The following is a 24,230-nucleotide window of genomic DNA, read 5'->3' on the forward strand; positions in this document are numbered from 1 at the left end:
GTATGAGAGTTCTGATTTCTCTACATCCTCCCCAAAACCTGTTGTCTTTTTTCTTACAGCCATCCTAGTGGGTGTGAGGTGGTATTGTGGTTTTGATTTGCATTTCCCTAATAACTAATGACATTGGGCATTTTCTCATGTGTTTGTTGTCCATTTCTATATCTTCTTTAGAGAATGTCTATTCACATCCTTTGACCATTTTTAAATTGGATTATTTGTCTTTTTGTTGTAGAGTTGTGAGAGTTCTTTATATATTCTGGATACAAGTCCCTTGTCAGAGATAGAATTTGCAAATGTTTTTGCCCATTCTGTAGGGTTGTCTTTTCACTTTCTTCATGGTGTCTTGTAAAGCACCAAGTTTTTCATCTTGGTGAAATTGAATATGTTTTCTTTTATCACTTGTGCTTGTGCTGCCCTGTCTTTAAGAAACCATTGTCTAACCAGAGGTTACAAAGATTTGTTCCTGTGTTTTCTTCTAAGAGTTTTATAGTTTTAGCTCTTGGTCTGTGATACATTTTGAAATAATTTTTGTATATGCTATGACCCCCTTCTCTTTTATGACCTTTCTGAAAAATTGCACACACCATTTCTGCTTGCCTTCGGCTTTCGTTCAGTGGCCAGAACTTAGTTGCATGGCCATACCCACCTGTGTGTGAGGTTGGAGAATGTCTGTTTCAGGCATCCAGTATCTAAGTTACCAGCTTGAAAGCTTGTTCAGCCAGAATCCTAGTCTGTGAACAAGTCGATTCTGTTGTTTCGTTTTAATAATAAATTTATTTTCCGAATTTCATCCACGTAGATCTAGCAGGAGGGTTTAACGCAAACCGCAGGCACCTGTAGCCCTAGCCTTTCTGCAGCCCGCCCACTCCCTCGGTGACCTACCCAAGGAAAATGGTCTCGAGGGACTTGCTGGCCTTTTCCCGCCCCAGCGAATTTGGGCTCTTGGCGTTTTTCCCTTTGCGGAAACGAAACTGTGCGCTTCGCGGTTCTCGATATCCCCCGCCCGTAACCCTCGGACCGGGACGCAAGGGGAAGCGCCTCTGGCTCCTAGGCTCCCCGGCCACCCCCTGCGCGCACCACACCCCCTCGGCCGCGAGCCATCCCAGTCCCCGAGGGCTGAGGCGCTGGCGGGGCCGGGAAGTGAGTTCCCCTGCGGTGGTGCGATAACACCAGAGAGTGACAGCCGCAGTCGGATCTGTCGTGTGCCATGGCCGTGGCCTCCGAAGGGACCTCAGCGCTGGCAGTGGAGGCGCCGCCGCCGCATCCCGAATCGCACACTTTGGAGCCCAGCTCGGTGAGCGCAAAGCGAGGGGCAAGAGACCGGGATCTTAGCAAGGCAAGAGAAGGGGCTCTGGGCTCCAGCGCGCAGATGCCTGGTGAGAGGATCCTACCGCGCCCGGAGATGTTGGGGCATCTGGTCGCAGCTCCTTTAACTCAGCTAGGGTCAGCCTTGTGGGAGCTCGGCCCAAGCCTTCAGTCTTCTAAACTGCCCTTAGTGGGATTTGACAGGCTGAAGATATTCAGGAATCCTACAGTACCTCTTTAGTCATCTCAACTCCAGGCAGAGGGTTGGGAAACTGAGTCCTAAGCAAGTGAAGTAACTTGCTGGATTCATTCAGTTAGGTGGAACCAGTGACAGTCCCTGGTCTCCTGATACCCATTCCAGGGCTCTTGTCCACTCCAGGTCCTCCTGGACAGTCTTTTGAGCCCTGGGGTGTAGGGCTTTCCATTGTGAGTGAGGAGGCTGCCTTCCCTCCCCGATCTCCAGGCAGGTGGTGTGGGCTTAGCCTCCCTCTCAAACCCTGACTTAACCCAGGCATCAGGCTTTTTCCAAAAGGACACTTCCCTAGGCTCCAGGGTGAGGATGGTGGGTAGGTGGGAACCCAGGGATGTCTTCAGTCTTTTGGCGTCCTCTGTATGGGTGGAGCTGGGATTCGTTCGGAAAGGATGGCTGCACTGGAGAGAACTTAGGAACTCTGGGCTTTCTGTGTCAGGCTGAATGCTACATCCTCTCCCTGCTCTGTGGCCAAGGCATTCTCTATGGGGCTTTACTTGACCACCACCTCCATTCCCCATCTTGCTTATTCTCAGACACCTCAGAGCAAAGAGCTGTGGCTCCCAAGAAAGAAATGAGATGACGCCCTTGGGAAAACTCATTTCCCATTGAAACTTAGGAATTCGGGTGAGGTTAATGGCAACAGGGAAAAAACATTGCCAATGAAGTGCCAGCATTTAACTTTCATGACAACCCTATGAAATATATATTATTCCCATTTTACAGGTGAGGAAACAAGTTCAGTGAGATTAAGTAACTTGTCCTAGGTCACATAGCTAGAGATGGCAGAAATACGATTTGAAAACAAGTTCAGCTGACTCTATAACTTGTACTGAGTCCTCTGTGAAGGGCTTATGATTAGGAAGATAAAATTGTCAAAACTCTTAAAATTATATCCCTAGTTTCATTTGGAATTTCTTTTTCTGTCCTTTGAATGCCTTCTATGTGCCAGAAACTTGCTAGACACATTTAGGGAGAAACAAGAGTCTTATTATGGGAGAGGCGAAGGCTGCCATGTTGGATTCTTCCTGTTCTTAAAGTTTTCTGGGAGTTGAAATAATGTTCATACAAATTTCAGAAAAGGAGACCACATTCTGCCTTGAGTGTGGGTTTCTCCTGTGAGTAGGAGAGCATGCAGAGGATGTGATAAACCCTTATCTGGGAAGACCTTCCCTTCAAAAGAGCCTAGTGGGGCCTCCTTCAAGATAGTAAAATGGGTGAAGCCATAGTCTTCTCCACTCTCCCTTGCACCCCCAAGCATAGGATAAGAAAGAAGAATTCCCATCATCTTTTGAAGAAATATCACTACACCTTGTCTTCTTGGCCATTTATTCTTCAACAAATACATATTGAGCACCTACTGTATGCCAAACATTGTTCTAACAACTGGAGACACCATGGTGAATAAAACAGTTATGGTTCATGCTCTCAGAGAGCTTATATTCTGTTGGGGAGAGGCAGGAAATAAGATATATCAGGCAGCAAGTTTGATGAGAGACATCTGGGTGGTCAGGGAAGGCCTCTTTGAGGAGGTGGCATTTAAGCTGAGACCTAAATGAAAAGGAGTCAGTTATGCGAAGATCTAGAGGAAGATGGCAGAAGGACCGGGAAGTGCAAAGGCCTTGAGGGAGCAACAGGCTGAGTTTGAGGGATAGGAATAAGGTCACCATGGCTGGAGAAGAGCTATCTAAGTGAGGTGGGAAAGGGGTGGGAGCTGGTCAGCAGGCTTCAGTAGGCTTTACTGAAACTGTAATGGCAAGCTGTTTGAGAGTTTTAAGCAGAGAGAAGACATGGTCTGATTTACGATTATTTAAAGATCACTTGGCTGCCGGGCAGAGAGTGGATTGTAGACAATGAGAGCAGAAGCAACGAAGCCACTTAGGAGGCTCTCACTGTGGGAAAGGATCAAGGATGATTCAGGGGCCCGAGCCACTGGGTGGACAGTGGGGCCATTTAATGCAGTAGGAACAACTGGATTAGGAATTGGTTTAGACAGTGGGATGGGAAATCAGGAGCTGTGTTTTGACCATGTTTAGCTGAGATGCCTGTCAGACATCCATGGGAGGCTGTGAGTAGGTAGTTGAATATTCGAGTCTGGCATTCGCTGGATAGCTTGGGGCTAGTGATATACAGTTGAGGGTCATAGCATTCCTTCTTTTCAGTGATGACCTGGTAGATGGGGAGAGGGGGCGCAGGAAGGAGAAGGATATGTTCTGATTTGTAATGTTTGCTGATTCCATGGTATAAATACTTTTACCATGGGTGATTACAACTGCCAGTGGTTTAACAACTGGCTTGCAAAATTCTTGAACATTTAACAATCAGCTCTCAGAGCCACTGCCTCATTTGCTCATCAAAACAACTCCGTGAAGTTGGCAGGGATGTTCCATTTGAAAGATGAGGAAAGCAAGGCTTAGAGAAAGTGACTTCTTCAAGGTCACAGAGGGAACAGGGTGGCAAAGAAAGGGGTCAAGCCCAGGTCTCCTGACTTCTACTTCACTCTCACATCGAGGGGGGAATGTAAGGAAGAACTTCCCCCAGTAATGTTTACGAGGTCATGGTTTAGGATTTTTTTTTTTCCTGTCTCACTTCCCTTTAGGTTAAGTTGGGGCAAATCAGGGCTGAGAGGTTGCTGGAATTTTCCCATCGGGACCTCAGGATGCTTATGGACGTCACAGGGGCTTGGGGAGCTGCTGTGTGTCTCTGGGGTTGGGGCTTAGCTCCAGTATCTCCCCCAGGACAGCAGAGCCGGTCGCCTCTCATTCTGTACGAAGTTGTGCTATGGCATTGGCGGGATCCCCAACCAGGTGGCCTCCAGTGCCACAGCCTTCTACCTGCAGGTCTTCCTGCTTGATGTGGCACAGGTAAGTAAGGGCACCAGCCCAGGGCCACCTGCTCCCACCTGCCTTCCACCCCCTCCCTGTCTGGTTCTTCCACCTCCATCAGCTCTCCTTGGTAGACAGCATTTCTGACCCAAGGCTGACAGAAAGCCAAATGCTACTGAAGGCAACCTCCTTAAGGATGTTTATTGCAGCCTTGTTTGTAGTGGGAAGATGGAAAACAGTGTGAATACCCTACAACACAGAAGCAATTGAATAAGTTGTGCTATATCCACATAGGGATCCCTGGCGGCACAGTGGTTAAATGCTTGGCTGCTAACTGAAGGGTTGGTCGTTTGAACTAACCAGCAGCTCCTCAGGAGAAAGATGTGGCAGACTGCTTCCGTGAAGATTACAGCCATGGAAACCCCATAGGGCAGTTCTACTGTGTCCTATAGGGTCACTCTGAGTTGGAATTGACAGAAATGTTTTTTTTTTTTCTTTTTTATATCTATGTAATGGACTATTTAGGCAGCCATTCAAAAGAGTTAGCTCTATACCTGCTCCATGATGCATTGTCAAGTGACAAAAGCTAGTTTTAGAGAAGAGTATATAAAATGATCCCATTTTAACAAAACAAAGGTATGCCCCATATTTGTGTGTGCATGTGTATATGTATGTATATATCTGTACATCATTAAAATATAAGCATGGAGAAAATTATGGAAGAATACACACCAGGCTGTTAATATTGGCTATAGGAGGGAATGGTGGGGAGCAGAGGAGAAGCAAAAAAAAAGGTTTTTTTAATAAGATCCATGATTTTCAAAAAATGACACTGATACGACCCCATTTATGTAAAATTGTAAATTAGAAATGCATGAAAGGATGATTAAAATGCTTCCGGCAGTTGTCTCAGGAAGGTGAGATTCAGATGAGCTTTGCTTAATATTTTTCTGTACTGTTTAAATGTTTTTTATAATGAGTGTATTTATGTAACTAGAAAAGTCAATAAAACATTTTCACTGTGAAACAAAAAGTCTGTCTCTGACTGTCAGCCTAGATATACCCTTCTTGCTCTGAGCCACCCCATGGGCTTCTGATGAGGGCCCCCCACATCCTCTCCAAAGGTGACAGGGCCTGAGGAATAACGGAAATGTGCAGCCGTCAGCTCCCTCCCCACTCTTTCACTAGTTCATGTTACAACCTTCTGGATTAGTGTCCTGGCAAGGAGGCCTGGTGGCCCTATATACGGTGACTCTGCCAGGTCTCCCAGCAGGCAGGAAAGCCACCCTCTCCTACTCTGCCGGGCCTTCTCTATCCCCTCCCTGGTCCATTTCAGATCCCTGCTGCCCAGGCATCATTTGTCCTGTTTGGAGGGAAGGTGTCTGGGGCAGCTGCTGACCCTGTGGCTGGGTTCTTCATCAACAGAAGCAGAAGGACAGGGTCTGGACGACTCATGCCCTGGTGAGCAGCCCCACAGTCCTCGGGATCCAGTTACCCACCCCTGGCTCTGAGGTCACTGCATTTGTCACAGCCTTGTTTCTTGGTAGAAAACCCCATGGATTGTTAGAGGATAAGACTGGACTGTAGGTGACTGGGACTGGACTGGGACCAGACTGCAAGCTTTTCAGTTCAGAGACATTCTTAGGGACCCTCCCTCATCAGACAGCACAGGGCTGGGCAGAGCCTCTCATTATGGACAGGTTGGCCGGGAGGCCATGGAGGGTCTCACAGAGGAGCTGCAACTCATTTGTCCTTCCGTGTCCTCAATAGAGGGAATGGCACACTGAGGACACAGGCCCGAGTCCAGCAGTGAATGGCCCTCTCTGCCTGCCACTCCCACATCTGATCAGCCACCCAGACCTAGCCCTCACTTCTCTCCCTTTCCCTGACTCCCACTCTGAGAGCCCAGCCCAGAGCTTCTCCAAGGGCAGAGGGTGCCCAGAAGGGGTGAGGGTGTTCCAGGCCAGGTTCTTGGCATCCCCTCTGTCCTTGTGCTGAGGGGCGCTCCTCACCCCTGTGCTTCCATAGGTTGCTGGGATGCTCACCCTTCATCGCTGTAGCCTACTTCTTCCTATGGTTCCTGCACCCCTTCACCAGGCTTCGGGGAGTCTGGTACATGACCTTCTACTGCCTGTTCCAGGCCCTGGCCACGGTGAGTGGGTGCCCCCCGTCTTAGTTATCTAGTGCTGCTATAAATGAAATAACACAGGTGGGTGGCTTTAACAGAAATTTATTTTCTCACAGTTTAGGAGGCTAGAAGTCCGAATTCAGGGTCCCGGCTCTAGGGGAAGGCTTTCTCCCTGTCAGCTCTGGAGGAAGGTCCTTGTCTCTTCAGCTTCTGCTTCCTGGTTCCTTGGAGATCGCCATGTGTCTTGGCATCTATCTTACTCCATCTCTCTTCTGCTCGCTTGTTTAATCTCTTTTATATCTCAAAAGATATTTACTCAAGATACACCCTACACAAATCCTGCCTCATTAACATAAAGACAACCTATTTCCAAATGGGATTATAACCACAGGCATACAGATTAGAATTTACAACATGTACTTTGGGGGACATAATTCAATCTATAACACCCCCATAGGCCTGGACTCTGGTGAACCCCATTGCTGGCCAGTGGCTACTCTAAAGTGGGGATGGGTACGTGGCTAGCTGGGACTCACTGCCCTCACCTTGCACATCAATGACAGGAAAACTGCCGTTAGCTCCATTGCATCCTGTTCTGGACTGGGTGTTCCCTCCTGCCTTTCAGCCCCTAGTGGTGGGGTGCCAGGATGGACAGGGCGGCTAGAGCCTCAGCCTCCTGAAGCTGGGGCAGCCTGGGTTGGGGGGCCTGGGCGGTGGGGCCATCCCGAGCGCTGCCCGCACGCCTCAGTTCTTCCAGGTGCCCTACACGGCGCTCACCATGCTCCTGACCTCCAACCCGAGGGAGCGGGACTCGGCCACCGCGTACCGTGAGTGCAGGCTGAGGGGGAGGGGGGATGACGCTGTCATCCTGGGACAGGAGCCTCGGGACCCTGTGGGTGGATGTGGCACTCGTTCACTTTGCACGGCTGCTGTGTCCCCAGGGATAACCATGGAAATGGCGGGGACCCTGATGGGAGCCACCGTCCACGGACTCATCGTGTCTGGCGCCCATGAGCCCCACAGGTGCGAAGACGCCAGGCTCCCCTTGCCGGACGGCGTCTCCCCCGACGCGGTGAGTGCCCGGGCGGCCGGACCCCGCCGTGATCGCCTCTCCCGGCAGCCTCTTTCCTCTCGGGCCTCTTCCTCCTCTTTTGCGGGGCTCAGCTCTGCACACCGCGCGTTCTCATTCCTTTTCTGCGCCTCTCGCTGAGCGGATGACCCCCCAAGTCCAGGACAACCCATAGTGCTCCTGCCAAACCTCCTGCTGGATTCCTTCTCAACACAAAATAGATTGGCGGGTAGTCCCCAGAAAAGGGACAGAGGGTGGGGAAGGGGTGGGTTGTGGCCCTGGCCATAGGCGTGGCTGGAAGGGGCCTGCAAGGGTCGGGGAAGAGAGGGCAGCAGGATGGTCTGCCGTCTGTCTGGGCAGAGGCCTGGGTGAAGCCCCTCCTAGCACCCATCCCTCCAGCCCCAGTGTGAAGTGACAAGGGGAAGGGGGCAGCAGCATGTCGTGCCCTCCCCTCAAACCGGGTCCCTCATCAGCAGTTAGAGGGCACACTTCTATTTTACCCATCAAGGTCGTTGATTTTTCTATTTGTTCCTCTCCTTTTTTATTAAGCAAATGGCATCAACGTCCTCCAGACACCTAGGAATCATCTTTTACCCCTCTCTCTTTCTCAACCCTCCACTCCACCCTATTACCAAGTTCTGTCTGTTCCTTAGATCCAGTTCTTCTAGAATCTGTTCACTGCTCTGCCTCCCACTGCCATACTCTGGCCTATACCACAATCTCCCTCTTCCCCCCAACTTCTGCATCAGCCTCCTACAACAGTCTCCCTGCCTCCAGCCATTCCCGCCCCCAGCACAGTCAGGGTAACATTTTAAAGGGCACACTGGACCTTGTCTTTCCCTTTGCTAAAAGCCATATGGAGGGGCCTCTCCTTGAGACACATTTCACATGGCCTGGAGCACTCATTCTGTGGAATCTGGCCCCACATTCCTCTCCAGCCACATCTTAGGACTTTTCTACATTCTGGTTCCCACTGGTTCACAAGCCCAGGCCTTTACTTGAACACAGACCCCGGAACTGGGTGGCCCTCACCTTCAGGACTTATAAGCCGCCTCTCCCCAGGTTTGACTGTGGGGCCTCTACCCTTCTGTGTAGGCATTTGTGTCCGTTTTTTAATTAATAAATATTTCAGATTTACAAAAAGGTAGATAGCTATGGTTCTCAAAGTGTGCCTGGACCAGCAGCATTAGCATCACCTGGGAACCTGTTGAAGGAGCCCTGGTGGCTCAGTGGTTAAAGTGATCAACTGCTAACTGAAAGGTCCGGTGGTTGGAAACCACCAGAAGCTCTGAGGGAGAAAGATGTGGCAGCCCGCATCTATAGAGATTTACACCCCTGTGGGGTCACTATGAGTTGGAATCGACTCGATAGCAGTGGGTTTGGGTTTTGGTTTGAGAACTTGTTTAGAAAGGTAAATTCTTGGGCCCCAGACCTACTGATTCAGTAATTCTGGGGATGGACTGCACAGTAATCTGTTTTAATGAGATCTCCAGGGGGTTCTGATACCTGCCACGGTTTGGGAATCAATGGTATGAGAACAACACCACAAACACCCATGTGCCCTACCATCCGTTTAAGAAAACATGACAATTTAAGCCCCCGTGTATGCATCCCCAAACCCATCTCCAGGGCCAGCTACATGGTTTGTGGAATCTAGTGCAAAGTGAAAATGCAGGGCCCTAGCTGAGAGTGGGGAAGTGAACTCCCCTGCCCACAGGCCCTACTGCCCCAACCAAGGGATTACAATCTCCCAGCGCCGGGACACACTGAGCACCTGGATCGGATGTGGCTGAGCATCCCCCATACCTCAGGCACCCTCCGAGCAGCGCCATGGCACTGCCGGCCTGGTGTGGAAAGGCTGCCGCCATGCCCCTCCCTGACGGACTTTCCTGCACCCACATCCTGGCCCCTACTTGAGGGAGATGACTACCTAACGCAGGCCTGTCCATGATCACCCACCCTACTGGTGACAGTGTAGGGGTGGGGCCAGGTGGAGGAGGCCGGTGGGGGTGCTGGGGTGCGAAGGACTGGAGAGCAGAAGGTTGGGAACCCATTCTGGGCAGATGGGCTTCCTGTGAGCTGAGGCCCTTGGTAGTGCATGCTGCACTGTCCACGGACTTCACTTACAAAACACAAATTCCGTGATGAAATTACTGGGAATTTGAAGACAATGACAGCACAGCATTAAGCGCAGGGCCCCTCTGAGCACAGGCTCTGTGTCATCTCCCTTTCTTCCCCCTCCCTTCCCCCAGATAACCTCTATCCAGCGTTGGGCGGCTGTCGTTCCCATGCATTCTTTACATGCATTTTTTATGACATACGTATCTTCCCCTAAATGACAGGTAGCATGGTTTCTCTTTTCTGTACTCATCTGGGCCATCATGCCTCACGCTGTGCTGTAAAACTGTGTGCTTATGGATCTGTCTTCCCATCGCACTTGAGCCCCTTATTGTGGGTAGACAAGTTACTTATCAGTATAACCGCAGGGTTTAGCATGCACAAGTCAGCAGCAATAAATGTTTGCTTAAAAAAACCAGAGAAAGAACAAGTGCGCCAGCCCTGAGCCCCACAGGCATTGATGCTCCCTTCCCATGGAGAAGGCACAAGGTCTGCAGAAAGACACGTGTGGATGAGTCATTCAGAGCCCTTCGATGTTGGTGTGATTGGGAGGAGGGGGACTGAGGGCCACTCTGCTCCCATTGGGAGTGGCTCCTGCCCTGCCCCGCATGTCCCTGCTCCCATGGGTTGGAGACATTACACCCACCCCAGTTCTGTCCTGCCCCACAGATACATCTCTACTCCATTGCAGCTGCCGTGGTTGCTGTGACTTACCCGGTGTGCACTGGCCTACTCTGCCTGGGGGTGAAGGAGCGGCCGGGTAGGGAGGAAGGAGGAAGGATGTGGGAACAGAAGCTGGGGAGAGGGCTCCTCTTGGGGGTGGGTTTTAGTTTCGAACTCTGCCAAGCCAAGGTGTTCCCTTTCTGTGTTGCAGACCGCTCAGCCCCAGCCTCAGGCCAAGGCCTGAGCTTCCTGGCTGGGCTGGGCCTCACTGTCCGGCACCCGCCCTACCTGAAGTTGGTGGTCTCCTTCCTGTTCATCTCAGCTGCTGTCCAGGTACCTCTGGCCAGGTTGATCCACGCTGGCTTGGCCCTGGCCATACTGACCCTGTGCAGGTTCTGTGTTCAGAGTTAGGTACCAGAGTAGGCTTGAGTTTTAATGGGAAAAAACCCATGGCTGGCTGGCACCATGGCCCAGAGAGCCTGGGGCTGGGAGGAGAGAGACCAAGGCAGGGCTTGTGGGATAGGGGAGGGTGGCAGCCAGGCACTAGGAACCTGGCAGAGTGTGGGGTAGTTTCCTGGAAGTTTAGTGAAGTCCACCGGATCCTACTTGTGCAAGTGGTGAGGATGGGATAGGAATGGTGTTGATATCTGTGCTGGGAGAAGCGCCCTCTGTGGGGAAGGGAACAGTGTGATGGTGGCAGCAAGCAGTGTGCAAGGTCCCAAAGGGGAGGCCAGACTTGTGATCCAGTGCTTGCCCAGAGCTTCTGCCATCCTGTGTACACGCCCACCCTGCCTGTCTCCCTCTTCAGGTGGAGCAGAGCTATCTGGTCCTGTTCTGTACGCACGCCTCCCGGCTACATGACCATGTCCCGAGGCTGGTGCTAACCATCTTGGTGAGGGGTCTGGGGTGGTGAGGCAAGATCATCTGGGGTCTTGCGTGGGGACATGTGTAGTCCTTGACACGGCACATGTGTGGCCAGAACGCAATGGTCAACATTCTTGACTCTGTTTTGGTCTTAGTCAACTGCATTCCTACAGAGAGTGGGACCAGGGCATAAAGTTGGGTCATAAAGTTCAAACTGCAGGTTCAAACCAGGGAGCAGGCCAGGGGCAAGGTCAGGGCCGGGAGTCCCCTCGAAAAGCCAGGGCACTGAGATTCTGGGCAGAGGTGTGGGTGGCTCATCCCTGGCAGTGATATTGCTGTCCATTCACAGGTATCAGCTGTGCTGAGCACCCCACTGTGGGAGTGGGTTCTACATCGATTTGGGAAGAAGACCTCGGCCTTTGGGATCTGTGTGAGTGGGGCAGGAAGGAAGGCTGGAGATGCCAGTAGGGGAGGACAAGGGAGGTGGTGTGGATCCTGAGCTTCCTGGGGCCAGGGAGCTGGGTCTGTGTTCCCTTGTGTCTTCAGTGCCTATGGCCAGGCACGAGGGGCCATTATAAAGACTGGTGAGTGTGGGAATGAAAACAGCAAGTCTGGGGACCAAGTGGAGGGATCAGCTAGTGTGTCTGTCTCCCCAGGTGATGGTGCCTTTTGCAATCTTGTTGGCTGCCGTGCCCATAGCACCTGTGGCCTACATCGTGGCCTTTGTGTCTGGCGTGAGCATTGCTGTGTCCTTGCTGCTACCCTGGTAGGCTGGGGGAGGGGAAAGGGTATGGGAGCTTCACGTCCTTCCACAATGGGAATTCCCTCCTTCATGTCAACCTGTTGTCCCAGGGCCCCCATGCCCAGCCTCTTAAAGGTGCACCAGCAGCAGGAGTGGTGGGCATATTGCCTGGCTCTCTGTGGGCCAGTCCTGGTCCTGGGCAGCAGGGACCTAGGGATGAAGCCAACTTGGTCTCAGTCCCCAGACAGCTCACAGACTGATGGGTGTTAAAGGGATAAAAGGGATAACTCTGCAGCCCTCTTTACCCCCAGGTCCATGCTGCCAGATGTGGTAGATGACTTCCAGTTGCAGCATCAGCATGGCCCAGGCCTGGAGACCATCTTCTACTCTTCCTATGTCTTCTTCACCAAGCTTTCAGGCGCAGGTGCTCTGGGCATCTCCACACTCAGTCTGGAGTGAGTCCCAGAGCAGGGGGTCACCAGAGGCATAAAGGACTAGTGGGGTGGGAAGAAGAGGGCAAAGCCCCCTCCAGCCAGCTACGGATCACCCGTGAGCCTGGGCCCAAGCTCTGTTCTGTGGAGATCTGGGGAACCACCACTCTCAGGTTTCTTTGTGCACATGACTGAGAGGCCTTTCTTGGGAGTTGTACCCACCTTCTGAAACCCCAGCCCCCACATTCTCAGTTCTCTCTCCCCTTGGCCAGGCCATTCCCTCAACCCTCTCTTCTACCACAGCTATGCTGTGTCCGAGTTTCAGGATATTGTGGGGGTGGGGGGTGCCTGGGACCCCTCCACTCAGGGAGCCAGGCTTGGCGAGAATCTGACTGGATGGATGGGTGGTGTTTCTCCAGGTTTGTGGGGTATAAGGCTGGAGCCTGTGAGCAGGCAGAGGAGGTGGTGGTGACCCTCAAGGTCCTCATTGGAGCCGTGCCCACCTGCATGATCCTCACTGGTCTGTGCATCCTCCTGGTCAGCCCCACTCTGAAGGTGCCAAGCCAGGATCCCTCCCGCCAGCTAAGCCTTCGGAGGTGGGCACCCTGCACATGGATACACACAGGGAGGGCCACCAACCCCCAGAGAGGCACACATAGATGCACACTGATGTGTGAATGACCAACATCTGCAGATCTCCCTGCATTATAGACACAGTCTATAGCTTCCGTGACACCACAGTCTCCTGGATTTTCTCCCACTACTCTGGTCATGCCTTCATAATCTTCTTGCTTTGACTGCCCGTTGGATGGCGGTATTCAAGGGCTCCCTCCTTAGTCCCCTATTCTTCTTGCTCTGCATAGCCCCTGTGTGGCCTCATCTACTTGTTTGACCTCAAGTCCCTCTTGTGTGCTGGCAACTCCTAAAGCTGCCCCTCCATCCTTGACTTCCTTCAAGTTCCAGATCCACATATCTAGCTCTCATTTGGACATTTCCACGGCAGTCCCACAAGCATGTCAATCTCAGTAAGTCCCAAACTGAACTCAACTTTTTCCCAAGTCGGCTCCTTCTCCTGTGTTCTCTCAGTGAATGGCACTACCATCCACCCTGGGAGCCAGAAGCCTGGGAGAGTCGGCTCCCACTCTGCCCTCCTGCAGGCTGTGCTGAGCAGCTCTCTGAGCTTTGTCCTCCCCCACCACAGTACTCATCTCATTGTGCGGGGATGATCCGCTCACTTGTCTGGCTTTCCCAGTAGACTGTAGAGACCTTGAAGGCTGGAGCTGTGTTTATCCATTTCTGTATCCTAAGAGGCAGAGCTGGCATTTGCAAGTCTGCATGTGTGTTTTGCAGATGTCCATACATTTACAAACACTTGGGCTCATGGACATGTACAGGACCACAAAGGGGAGGCAGTAATTGGCAGCATCGTCAATCCCTCACTTCTCAGTATTGGTGGCCCCAGGCTCTTCACCAGAGTAACACTGAAATCCTGCTTTACATCTCAAGGAAGGAAGGACAAGAGGATATGGGATTACTTGTTGGGTGTTGGAGAAACTAGGGTTGTAGTTTTATTAACAGGGACTGTCTTAGTCAGTCTGCAACAACAGAAATCCTACAAGTGAATAGCTTTAACAAAGAGAAATTTATTTCCTCACAGTAAAGTAGGCTAGAAGTCCAAATTCAGGGCGTCAGCTCCAGGGAAAGGCTTTCTCTCTCTGTTGGCCTTCTCATCAGTGTTCCCCTGGACTAGGAGCTTCTCCGCGCGGGGACCCCAGGTCCAAAGGATGCACTCTGCTCCTGGCACTGCTTTCTTGGTGGTATAAGGCCCCCCTGTCTCTCTGCTCACTTCTCTCTTTTATATCTCAAGAGATTGCCTCAGGACACAATCCAATCTTGTAGATGGAGTCCTGCCTTACTAACACAACTGCCACCCATCCTCCCTCATTAACATCATAGAGGCAGGATTTACAACATATAGGAAAATCACACAATACCAGGAATCATGGCACAGCCAGATTGATATATACATTTTTTGGGGAACATAATTCAATCCATGACAGGGACCATTAAGGGGAAGAGTTGCTGGGAAGACAAAGAAGGGTCACTGAAACTTCCATGGGCATCTGTGGCAGGACAGAGGCCATCCCGCCACACACCCCTCCTTCGCCTTGGTTTCTTTTCCTTCCTACAGGAGGACCAGCTACAGCCTTGCTTAAAGTCTGAGACTTCTGTGAGCTGGAAGAGCAAAAGCCAGCAGCATCTTCTGGGCCTGAAGTCTCCCTTTCTTCCTAGCCCTTTAGCACCCCTACCTAGCAGTGTAGCACACAACTTGTCTTTCCTCTGGGATATGGGGATGTCTCCGGCTGCTGGGATTGGCCTGGGCTCTAGGACCTCTCCCTGACAACTTCTTGCCTGTTGACCACAGACCATGCCAGACAGGCCCATGCCCCTGACTACCCCAGCTCCAGGCAACCCTTGACCCTGGACTGCAGACTCCCTATGGGGAGCACCAGGCCCTACAACCTGCTTAGATGGCAAAGCTCGCCTGACAGATGGCAGGTGTACAGACCTACTGGCCCTCCCAAGGTTCCAGTAGACATCTGCTAAAGACACAAAAAGAGACTGACGGACAGCACATGAATGGACAGAGTGGGGACAGATGATGGCATGCTGGGGTGTACAGTAAGAGAAACATAGGTACAGTGAGACCAAGAGGCCCGGAGAGACAGCAGTGGGGATGACAGAGCAGGGCACTGGAGGTATTTCTTGGGTCTTTCCTATTTTGCATATAAGTTGAGGACACTTTCTGTAAGTGGACAGATACTGATATGGACCACCAAAGGTCATTTTTTTTCTTTCCACCGAGGTTTATTTTTACAAAAGTAAATTAAAGGGCTTATCGCCTATAAATCCCTGTAATACTTAAATCACCTGGTGTGTCTACCTATCTATCTATATATATGTGTGTGGGCAGTGTGAATTTTTAGTAATTCAGCTGGTAAAATGTGGCTCTGCCCTCCCATCTCACTTCCTGGGAACCCTTGGTTACAAAGGGGAAGGGAGAGGTACCTGATGTTGAGCCTGTTTGTGTCCCCACAGCACAAATTCCTGACTGCATTTCCTCAGATCAAGTCAAGACTCAAGAGTGGCCTGGGATAGCAGGCCATGGGGGCTCCTGTGGGTTGGGGCCTGGGGAGGGTTGGGGAACTCGTGGGCCTAGGTATCCCAGCAACTTACGACTAGAGAAGCCTGGGCACCTAAAGAGTGGGGCCTGAGGGGTACAGACTTGCCCTCCCATGTCTCCTCAGGCCCCTTCCATGAGGTTGGCCAATGCTCCCAAGCCCCTGCCCAGGGCTAGGCGCCCCCTCCACCTCTCCTTTAGACCTATGGCTGCCTCTTCAGTGGCCAAACCCCCCCTGAGCCCCCCAGAGGCCTGGCCAAGGGGAGATGATGCCCTTGCCTCCTGGCTCTCTGCCTGACCAACAGGACACAGGCCCTGGGAGTGTCACACAAAGTGGAAACTACCAGGACAGGATGCATAGAACCCTACTGTCAGACAGCTGGGAGGAGGCATCTGGGCTGGTCCTGGAGTGAAGGGCGGGATCCAAGCAGGAGGAATTCACAGGAAGAGGGCCCAGCTTGAGCAAATGTACAGGAAAAGGTCTAGGATGGGAGTAAGGTGGTTTGGTTTGGCGGGGTGACTAAGAAGCAGCTCTCAGTGCGATAGGGCAATAGTTGTGGGGACTGGTCCACCACTTGCTAGGTAATTTTGTGGCCCATCTGGAGGCCATATCTAGGAAGGCATTCTCCTAGTTCTGCAGATGAGTCAGAGGGGCTGGACTTTCAGAGCCCAGTCTGCTGCTACAGTTCTATCCTCAGGCTCCCTGCGAGTGGCTACTCGTCTCTCAGATGGGATAGGACAGGAGACACTGGACTGCCAAAGCTGGGACCCCGGACCAGCACCTCTACCTAGGGCTTCCCTCCTTGGACTTGGCGTCTCAGCTCCACCACTTCCAGTTGCATCCCCTGAAACCATGAGTGCTTACTTGGTGCCAGTTGATATTTAGTCCCAAGGATACAGAAATGAAGAAGGTCCAACCTCTGTCTTTACAGAGATCATGGTATAGTGGGGAGGTCCACTTCTGGGGGTCAGGGGACAGATCCCAGAGGAAGGGAGTCATTGTGGGCTGAACAAATACCCTAAAGGCGTATTTTGTTTCTTCCTCACAGCAGTTCTGTGAAGTGGGTACTTTTATGCTCATATTCAGATGAAGAAACAGGCTAGAGAGATTAAGCAACTTGCCTAAGATCAGTTGGTAGTGGAAATGAGTCTTGAACCCAAGCCTGCCTGACTCCAAAGCTTGTGGAGATAGCCAGTGCTTACAAAATGTGCTGGAAGAATGGCCATCACCAGACCTCGGTATCACCAGAACCGCTCCTCCCCTGGAACCCAATGCCAGCACTCCTGACTGACTGCACGCTCTAGGTACACTATAGTTCCCATTACTCCTACTCTCCAATCCTTGGTTCACTGAGCTGCCCTTCATGCCCACATCCCTCTTCTGATGCCTGTCCTTCTGCTTCAGAAGAAGAGGATCTCTCCCTGCCACCAAGGCCAGTCCCTGGACTTATCCCTGGCAAAGAGCAGGCACCCCTCCCTTACCCCTTCCCTCTCCACTACCTCCTTCATCACTACTTAAATCCAGGAGGCTATTGTGCTGCTCACTTGCTTAAGACCCTCTCGGTCCCACCCATGCCTCTCATCCCACTCAGTCCCTATGATGGCCTCAAGACTTCACATGATCAGGTCAATGGCAAAATGTCACTTCCTCAGAGAGGTCTTTCCTGCTTCCCTGATCACCCCCTACCCCTAGCACTCTAATCGCTACCCTGCTTTTCTTGTACTTTATAGTACGTACCACTATAATAGCAGCCCTGACAGCCAGTGATTAAGTGCTTGGCTGCTAAGCGAAAGGTCGGCGATTCCGACCCATCAGTGAGGTACCATTTAAAATTACTAGACTGTCATAAAGTAACATGCACTGACCATGTACAACAATAGGTGCTATGATACACTGCTGGTGGGAGTGAAAACTGATATAACCATCTGGTATTATCTCATTATTGTGGCATTATAAAGTTGAACTTGCGCACACCCAAGACCCAGCAATTCCACTTCTAGGTAAAAGACCCTAGAGAGTCTTTTCAAACGCTTACATTAGGAGACATTTACAAGAGTATTCAACACAATATTGTTTATAATCACTAAAATAAAACCAGGGAACAATCCAAATGTCTATGGCAGGAAAATGGATAAACTGTGGTAACTATAAAACTTTGAAAGTAACATAAACATACCCAGGAGGCTGAATCTGAAACAATGTTGAATGGAAAAAAAAGCAAGTCACGGAAGACTATATATGATATACTATATACGATATAGTACCGTTTTTACATATAAAGCTCACCATATTGTTTAGCCTAGCACATATATGTGGTGAAACTTTTTTTTAAGAAGAGGAATGAAGAAATGATAATTAACAGCAATCAAGGGATTAGTTACCTCAGGGTTGGAGCTATGGAGATGGGATCAAAAAGGGGCACACAGGGAAACTGAGTGTTTCCAGTAGTGTTCTGGTTCTTGAGTTAGGTGGTGGGTGGTTCATTATATTATGAAGCCTTCCTATACCTTACATGGAGACCCTGGTGGCGTAGTGGTTAAAAGTTTGGCTGCTAACCAGAAGGTTGGCAGTTTGAATCCACTAGGCGCTCTTTGGAAACCCTATGGGGCAGTTCTACTCTGTCCTATAGGGTCGCCATGAGTCGGAATCAACTCGATGGCAATGGGTTTGGTTTGGTACACCTTATATGGAGCCCTGGTGGTGTAGTGGTTAAGAGCTACGGCTGCTAAACAACAGGTCAGAAGCTGGAATCCACCAGCCGCTCCTTGGAAACCTGATGTGATGGTTCTACTCTGTCCTATTGAGTCGCTATGAGTCAGAACTGACTCGATGGAAACAGGTTTGGTGTTTTCGGTTTTTATATCTTACGTGATTAAGGGTTTGGCTGCCAAAAGGTTGGCAGCTGGAATCCACCAGCCGCTCCTTGGAAACCCTATGGGGCAGTTCTACTCTGTCCTAGAGGATCGCTGTGAGTTGGAATCAACTTCGACGGCAACAGGTTTGTTTTGGGTTTGTACCTTATACATACTGTATGTATTAAATATTATCCACACAAAATTTAGAAAAATTTGGGTGCAAAATGGGATATGTAAATAATATCTTTCATTATACAACATATTTTCAATAAAACATTTAACAATTAACTTAGAGAATTTAGCCCTTCTCTCCATGTCTGCAAAGTCAGCAAACACTGGATTACTTTCTAGGGTTTCAATGACTATCATAGCAGGAGAGGCCAAGGAGACGTCTCTTGTATGAGAGTTGCCATGGAATCAGATTTGTTGTAATGAAACAGATAATTTATATTCTGAACTCTCTACCAGAACAACTACAAAGATAACATACATACACATAAAATCAGTAGCATTTCTCTATACCAGTAATCATCACAAAGAAAATACCACGAAAACATTCACAACAGCCACAACAAACATTAATGATTTTATTGAAGACTCGTCCATAAGAATTAGACCAGAGAAATGGTAGTTATAACACACATCTTGAGGACACACACTGACCTTACTCAAGGGTCCCCCACCCCCCTCTTAAGGCTTCACAATAGTTGTGACTTCATCTCACCCAGTCACTTCCTTCCCAAATGGAGCCAGGCCTCAGACTGTCCTCAGCCACTGCTCTGAGGCAGCTGATCACAGACAAGTGGCCTCCACTTCCATTATCCCAGCAGCTGTCTAATGCATTTGAACCACAAAATGGGCTCTCGCTTTTTTCCTATCCCTGCTCCATCTTCATAAACGGGAACAGACAGGAGTCCCCAAGGGTACAAAATATTTTCTTTCCGGATAATTTTAAAGGAAAGGGGGAAAAAAGATGTATATGTGCTAATGGAGCTTCTATGGCTGAAACAATTTATCTGCAGATGTGCTCTGATTGGCCACACACCAATCAATAATTTGTGCTGCCGTAATTGAAATTTATCATTCTGTTTGAGAGCAGTGAGCAGTGGTGTCTATCTGAAGGCAATCAGGGATCTCTCCACTATACTAGGCTAGCACTTTAGCGCTTAAGTAAACTGGTATGCATTAGAACTACCTCAGATTCAGTGAAATTTCCAACTTTGTGTTATACTTTCTCTCACAGACACTCTAAGACTTAAATGGAGGGAAAAGTAAAAATATCAAAATTAAAGTAACAAATAAGTTAACTAACAGAGTGACTACTGGGAGGAAATATGAAAATTTTATGATCCTCAAACTGAAAAGCATTTCAGGGAGAAACTCGTGAGTGACAACACAGAATCACGTCTTGGGCTTCGCCTGAGCTTGGTATTGCACTGGCAGCACCAGTACATGCCCATGTGGAGACCAGAGGAGTTGAAACACTTGACAAATTACTTAATGGACTTACAAAGTGAATGGAAGAAGCCCAAAGCTAAGTTTTAGATGTACCTGGTCCTTTGTCAGCCAGGGATTTTTAGGGAAGTAAGAGGGCTAGGTTTCAATCCTGGGAGGTCCAGGCAACACCAGAACTACCGCCTGACTCAGGCAGCCCTGGGAGCAGAAGCCAAGTGGTTTTTATCTTCCTATGAGCTCTGCTGATTCATGCTGGTTTGGGGGAAAAGGGTGTGCTGGAGCATACGCTCTCCTGCACTCCTTACCCTCATCTATAAGCCAAGGAGAAGACCTCTAAAAGTACCGAGACATCTTTTAAGTGCTCCTAAGATGGCCTAAACACAGCCTCAGAGAAACCATAACACACAATCCATATGGCACATGGCGTTGTTTTGTTCTGGGAACTGTGCCCTTAGACAAAACCACAATAGTCATAAATACATAAACAACCACTTTCTGAGTCATCTAACAGAGACTGAGCTCTGCTGCCACACAGCCCAGGGGAAAACCGGAAGAGCCAACCCTGGCAAGTGCTTCACTCTGAACAACAGTGAGAATCCCAGCTGCGACAGAATTCACGGTGGAAAAAGGACCTTGTTTTTAACGGTGTCATCTGAAAAGCTATACAGCAAATACTCTACAGACAAATATCATGCTGTGCTGCCTAAATGGTTAGAACAACCAGTGGTATCTAAACTTTGGGCAGTATGGTCTCTAAAGATTTCAAGAGAAGGGCCAGGATCCAGACTCTGAGAAAAAGAGTCTTTGAAGACATCTGACCTGGAAAGTTTGCCATCTCTTATGATTATTTCCTGTGTGGCTGTGAAAGTTAATGGGATGAAGCCTTCGCTGTCAGCAGAGAGAAGGATCCAGAGGGAGTCTGTAAAGCAAAATAAGCACATAGGTAATTTAGGATAGTATCTTATTCTATAAAGAAAAATACGACTACAAATGTAGTTTTCTTGAGGCAAGGGATATAGCAGTTGATGACACTGAACCTGATTATAGAAGGCTTTAACAGAGAATGGGGAACTGGAAGGACTAAGTATTACTCAGGGTCAGGGTTATATGGCAGGGAGGGGATGCTGATGACTTACATCCACCCGAAAGTTGATTACTTACGCACAGCGAAGGGACATACATTTTTACCCACGCTGGGCATTTATCACTCAGTGCTATGCAGGTGTGTGTGTGTATGCATGCGCATGTATGTGTTAGGGGTTGCCTGTGGAGTGTCCCTATCTTATCTACATGCTGTTAACCATACTATGTGAATTTGGGACAGAAATTCTAAGGAGAAACATTCTTTATTCTTTAGATTCACCCTAACCTCTAGAAATCCAAGGAGGCTGAGCCTGGACCATACAGTGGCCCAGATAATCCTGAGTGGTTTATTCCAGGGTAACCTAGGGGCCACTAGCATAACACATGTCCAGACCATCTCTGGTTCTTTTAAGTCTAGTGTGTCTCACCTTCGACCCTGTCATTTCACTTCTGAAAATCTACACTTCCCAAAAATAAAATACAAAATATTCAGAGAGATTTTTTTTTAGTGCTATTTGTAATGGTGAAAACTTGGATAGTCAAATTTTAAAGAAAATATGGCAAAGTAAAATAAATATAGTATACCTCAGAATGGAATATCATCCCCACCCATTACAAATGACAATTATAATGAGCATGTATCCAAAACAAACAAACAAAAAACATTGATGACACAATGTTAAGGGAAAAAATGAAACAAAATTTTATGTTCAGTGTGGTTGGCTGCTGTGGAAAGAATGAGGCATAAGAAAACCATGTTTACATCTAATGGAGCATGGGCATGACTCAGTCCCCTGCCATCTAAGAGTCCCTTCGTGTTCCCATGCTTGCTGCCTATAAGAATGGCAACTTCTTTAAGAAATATTCTGCTATGCTGCTATGATCTTTGCATTTCAGTGCAACAGGCATATGTAAAGTTTTTGTTATTTCCTTATTATTGCTTTGTAACTCTTTTCCAGTTATTCCATGTGCACATTTAAATTTTCCAGCTAGACTATAAGTTGTCTAAGGGCAGAATCTGTATTTTTCATGTGTTTTGACACTAGTATAGGCCAAGGCATACAGTAGGCAATTAATAATAGTTGTAAATTATCTAGTGAACCTCTGAATGGTTGGTTACACCTCATTTTCATTAGTAGTGAAAATTACAAACTAGAAGGTGGAGGGAGGGAACATTAGGTGGGGTAGATTTCTGGATTTAACCTACCATGAAGCATTTCAATAAGAGAGAGGCCAAACGTCTGCTGAACCGTGCTGAGCCTCAGTTTGCCACGGCAGAGAAGCATGGCTCTTCTTTCAACAAGAGGACCTACATAATAAGGTTTCTTCACGTATAGAAATAAAAGTTGTTAAGCAGGTTGCAGAAGCGATGGAGTTAACATTTCTTAAGAGTACAATGGGTAAATCGTTTTTTGTTTTTTGTTTTTTTTTAAATTCTTACCTCTTACCACTCTCAACTAGACTTCATTTCTAAATAAGCAGCACTTTGCTACCAAGGAAACCCTGGTGGCGCAGTGGTTAAGAGCTCAGCGGCTAATCAAAAGGTCAGCAGTTGAAATTCACCAGCTGCTCCTTGGAAACTCTATGGGGCAATTCTACTCTGTCCTATAGGGTCGCTATGAGTTGGAATCGACTCAACAGCAATGGGTTTGGTTTTTTGCTGCCAAAGGAATAAAACATAACTTCTAGTTTTCTCTTCCTGTTGCTCTGATCTTTCCCCAGCATTATGTCTTCATTTCTAGGAGCTGGCTTTCTTAAGGAATGACTAATAACATTACAAGACGGTAGCCTGAAAGATACATCCTGACCTTGAGGAACTATGACTTGGCTGTTTTAGATATAACTAAGAAAAAATGCCAAGAAAGACTGCCCTAAATGGCACAGTAACAAAGGATTTGCATTAATTGAATAAATAAACTGTGATTAAAATTCACTTAGCTTACAGAAAGTACAAATGAAAATAAATGATGTTTAAAGTTTTAAGTCAGATTAAAAATTGAGTCGTCTTTAAAAATTGTTTCAAATATCCCTAGAAAAAGAAGATATAAAAAAAATAGTTTTAATTTAAGACACATTAAGAGCTCAAAGGTATAATAATAAAATACAGAATAAAAACAATAACTTCTAATTATATAATATTTGAAACAATATCTTCAAGTAAGCATTCATGTAAGCAGTTTTACCTGACTGAAGAACAGTTTTACAAGTTAGGTATCTAGCTCATTTTGTTATTCAAATTATCACTACTCACTGTTTGACTGCTATTGACTGCTGAGAAACAGATTTTCAACTATGAATTTCAACTACTCAAAAATGTCTATTAATGAGGTTTTAAATAAAGTCAATCAATAAACTGTAAAAATCACAAGCAACTAATTCATTTATTTTAACTCTTATGAAATGTGACTTCTGAAATTAGAGGGAAAACACTTTCTTTTGATTTTTGTTTTTTACTTTTTCTCATCACAAAAGGAATAGATGCGTAATATAAAAAAGTAAAACACAGAAATTTACAATGGAGAAAGTACAATCCTCCAATATTCTACTCTTCAGAGAGAACTACTGGTTACACCTTGGCTGGGCTACCTCATTATAAACAAAAATTGAGGAAACGAAAAGTCAAGAAAATACATTATTTTAACTTCAGTTAAACTGGCATAACAGTTTATAAAGACAATGTTTATAAAGACGATGTTCTACATTCTACCTTGGTGAGTAGCGTCTGGGGTCTTAAAAGCCTGTGAGCAGCCATCTAAGATACTCCACTGGTCTTATCCCTTCGGGAGCAAGGGAGAATGAAGAGAACAGAATACAAGGGAAAGATTAGTCCGAAGGACTGATGGACCACAGCTACCAAGGCCTCCACCAGGCTGAGTCCAGTACAGCTAGATGGTGCCCAGCTACCACCACTGACTGCTCTGACAGGATCACAACAGAGGGTTCCGGACAGAGCTGGAGAAGGATGGAGAACAAAATTCTAACTCACAAAAAAAAAACACCAGATTTACTGGCCTAAAGAAGACTGGAGAAACCCCGAGAGTATGGCCCCCAGACACCTTTTTAGCTCAGTGGTGAAGTCATCTCCGAGGTTCACCATTCAGCCTGGGAGTGGACAGCCCCGTAAAACCAAATGGGACTAATGAGGTACAGCAGTCCAGGGTCAAAGGCCAGAAGGCAGAGGGGGACAAGGAAGCTGGTGATAGGGAACCCAAGGTTGAGTAAGGATAGTGTTGATGTGTTGTGAGGTTGTTAACCATTGT

The 24,230-nt window shown here is 48.3% G+C and overlaps 2 protein-coding genes across 4 annotated transcripts in view; one reads left to right on the plus strand and one right to left on the minus strand.

Moving 5' to 3' along the window:
* The first annotated feature begins 1,020 nt into the window (after positions 1-1,020).
* On the plus strand, positions 1,021-15,358 carry MFSD2B (MFSD2 lysolipid transporter B, sphingolipid). The gene is made up of 14 exons (XM_023732402.1): positions 1,021-1,294; positions 4,294-4,419; positions 5,717-5,841; positions 6,409-6,532; positions 7,257-7,335; positions 7,450-7,580; positions 10,365-10,455; positions 10,570-10,691; positions 11,167-11,250; positions 11,572-11,652; positions 11,879-11,988; positions 12,276-12,419; positions 12,815-12,991; positions 14,587-15,358. Exons 1-14 carry the CDS (start codon positions 1,208-1,210, stop codon positions 14,609-14,611), a joined length of 1,506 nt encoding a protein of 501 aa, XP_023588170.1. The 5' UTR covers positions 1,021-1,207; the 3' UTR covers positions 14,612-15,358.
* Positions 15,359-19,000: 3,642 nt separating this feature from the next.
* Positions 19,001-24,230, minus strand: part of WDCP (WD repeat and coiled coil containing) — a 27,365-nt gene continuing 22,135 nt past the window's right edge. For 2 of the 3 annotated variants that reach the window (XM_023732403.1, XM_004377683.2), the window contains 2 exons: positions 22,178-22,295; positions 19,001-20,806 (listed from right to left, as the gene is read on the minus strand). In XM_023732403.1, coding sequence (XP_023588171.1) covers positions 20,577-20,806; positions 22,178-22,295 — 348 coding nt within the window. In that variant the 3' untranslated portion in view covers positions 19,001-20,576. Of the gene's footprint in view, positions 20,807-22,177; positions 22,296-23,692; positions 23,748-24,230 lie in introns of those variants that run through there. The other variant, XM_023732404.1, reaches the window with a different exon arrangement.

This window comes from Trichechus manatus, unplaced genomic scaffold (assembly GCF_000243295.1).
Source record: "Trichechus manatus latirostris isolate Lorelei unplaced genomic scaffold, TriManLat1.0 scaffold00052, whole genome shotgun sequence".
Lineage (NCBI taxonomy): Eukaryota > Metazoa > Chordata > Mammalia > Sirenia > Trichechidae > Trichechus > Trichechus manatus.

Bases quoted from the DNA above. Each gene is read 5' to 3' on its own strand.
- MFSD2B (XM_023732402.1), top strand. From the start codon at position 1,208: ATGGCCGTGGCCTCCGAAGGGACCTCAGCGCTGGCAGTGGAGGCGCCG. The intron at 11,251-11,571 runs GTGAGGGGTCTG...GTCCATTCACAG, and splicing joins GGCTGGTGCTAACCATCTTG to GTATCAGCTGTGCTGAGCAC. The intron at 11,653-11,878 runs GTGAGTGGGGCA...CTGTCTCCCCAG, and splicing joins CCTCGGCCTTTGGGATCTGT to GTGATGGTGCCTTTTGCAAT.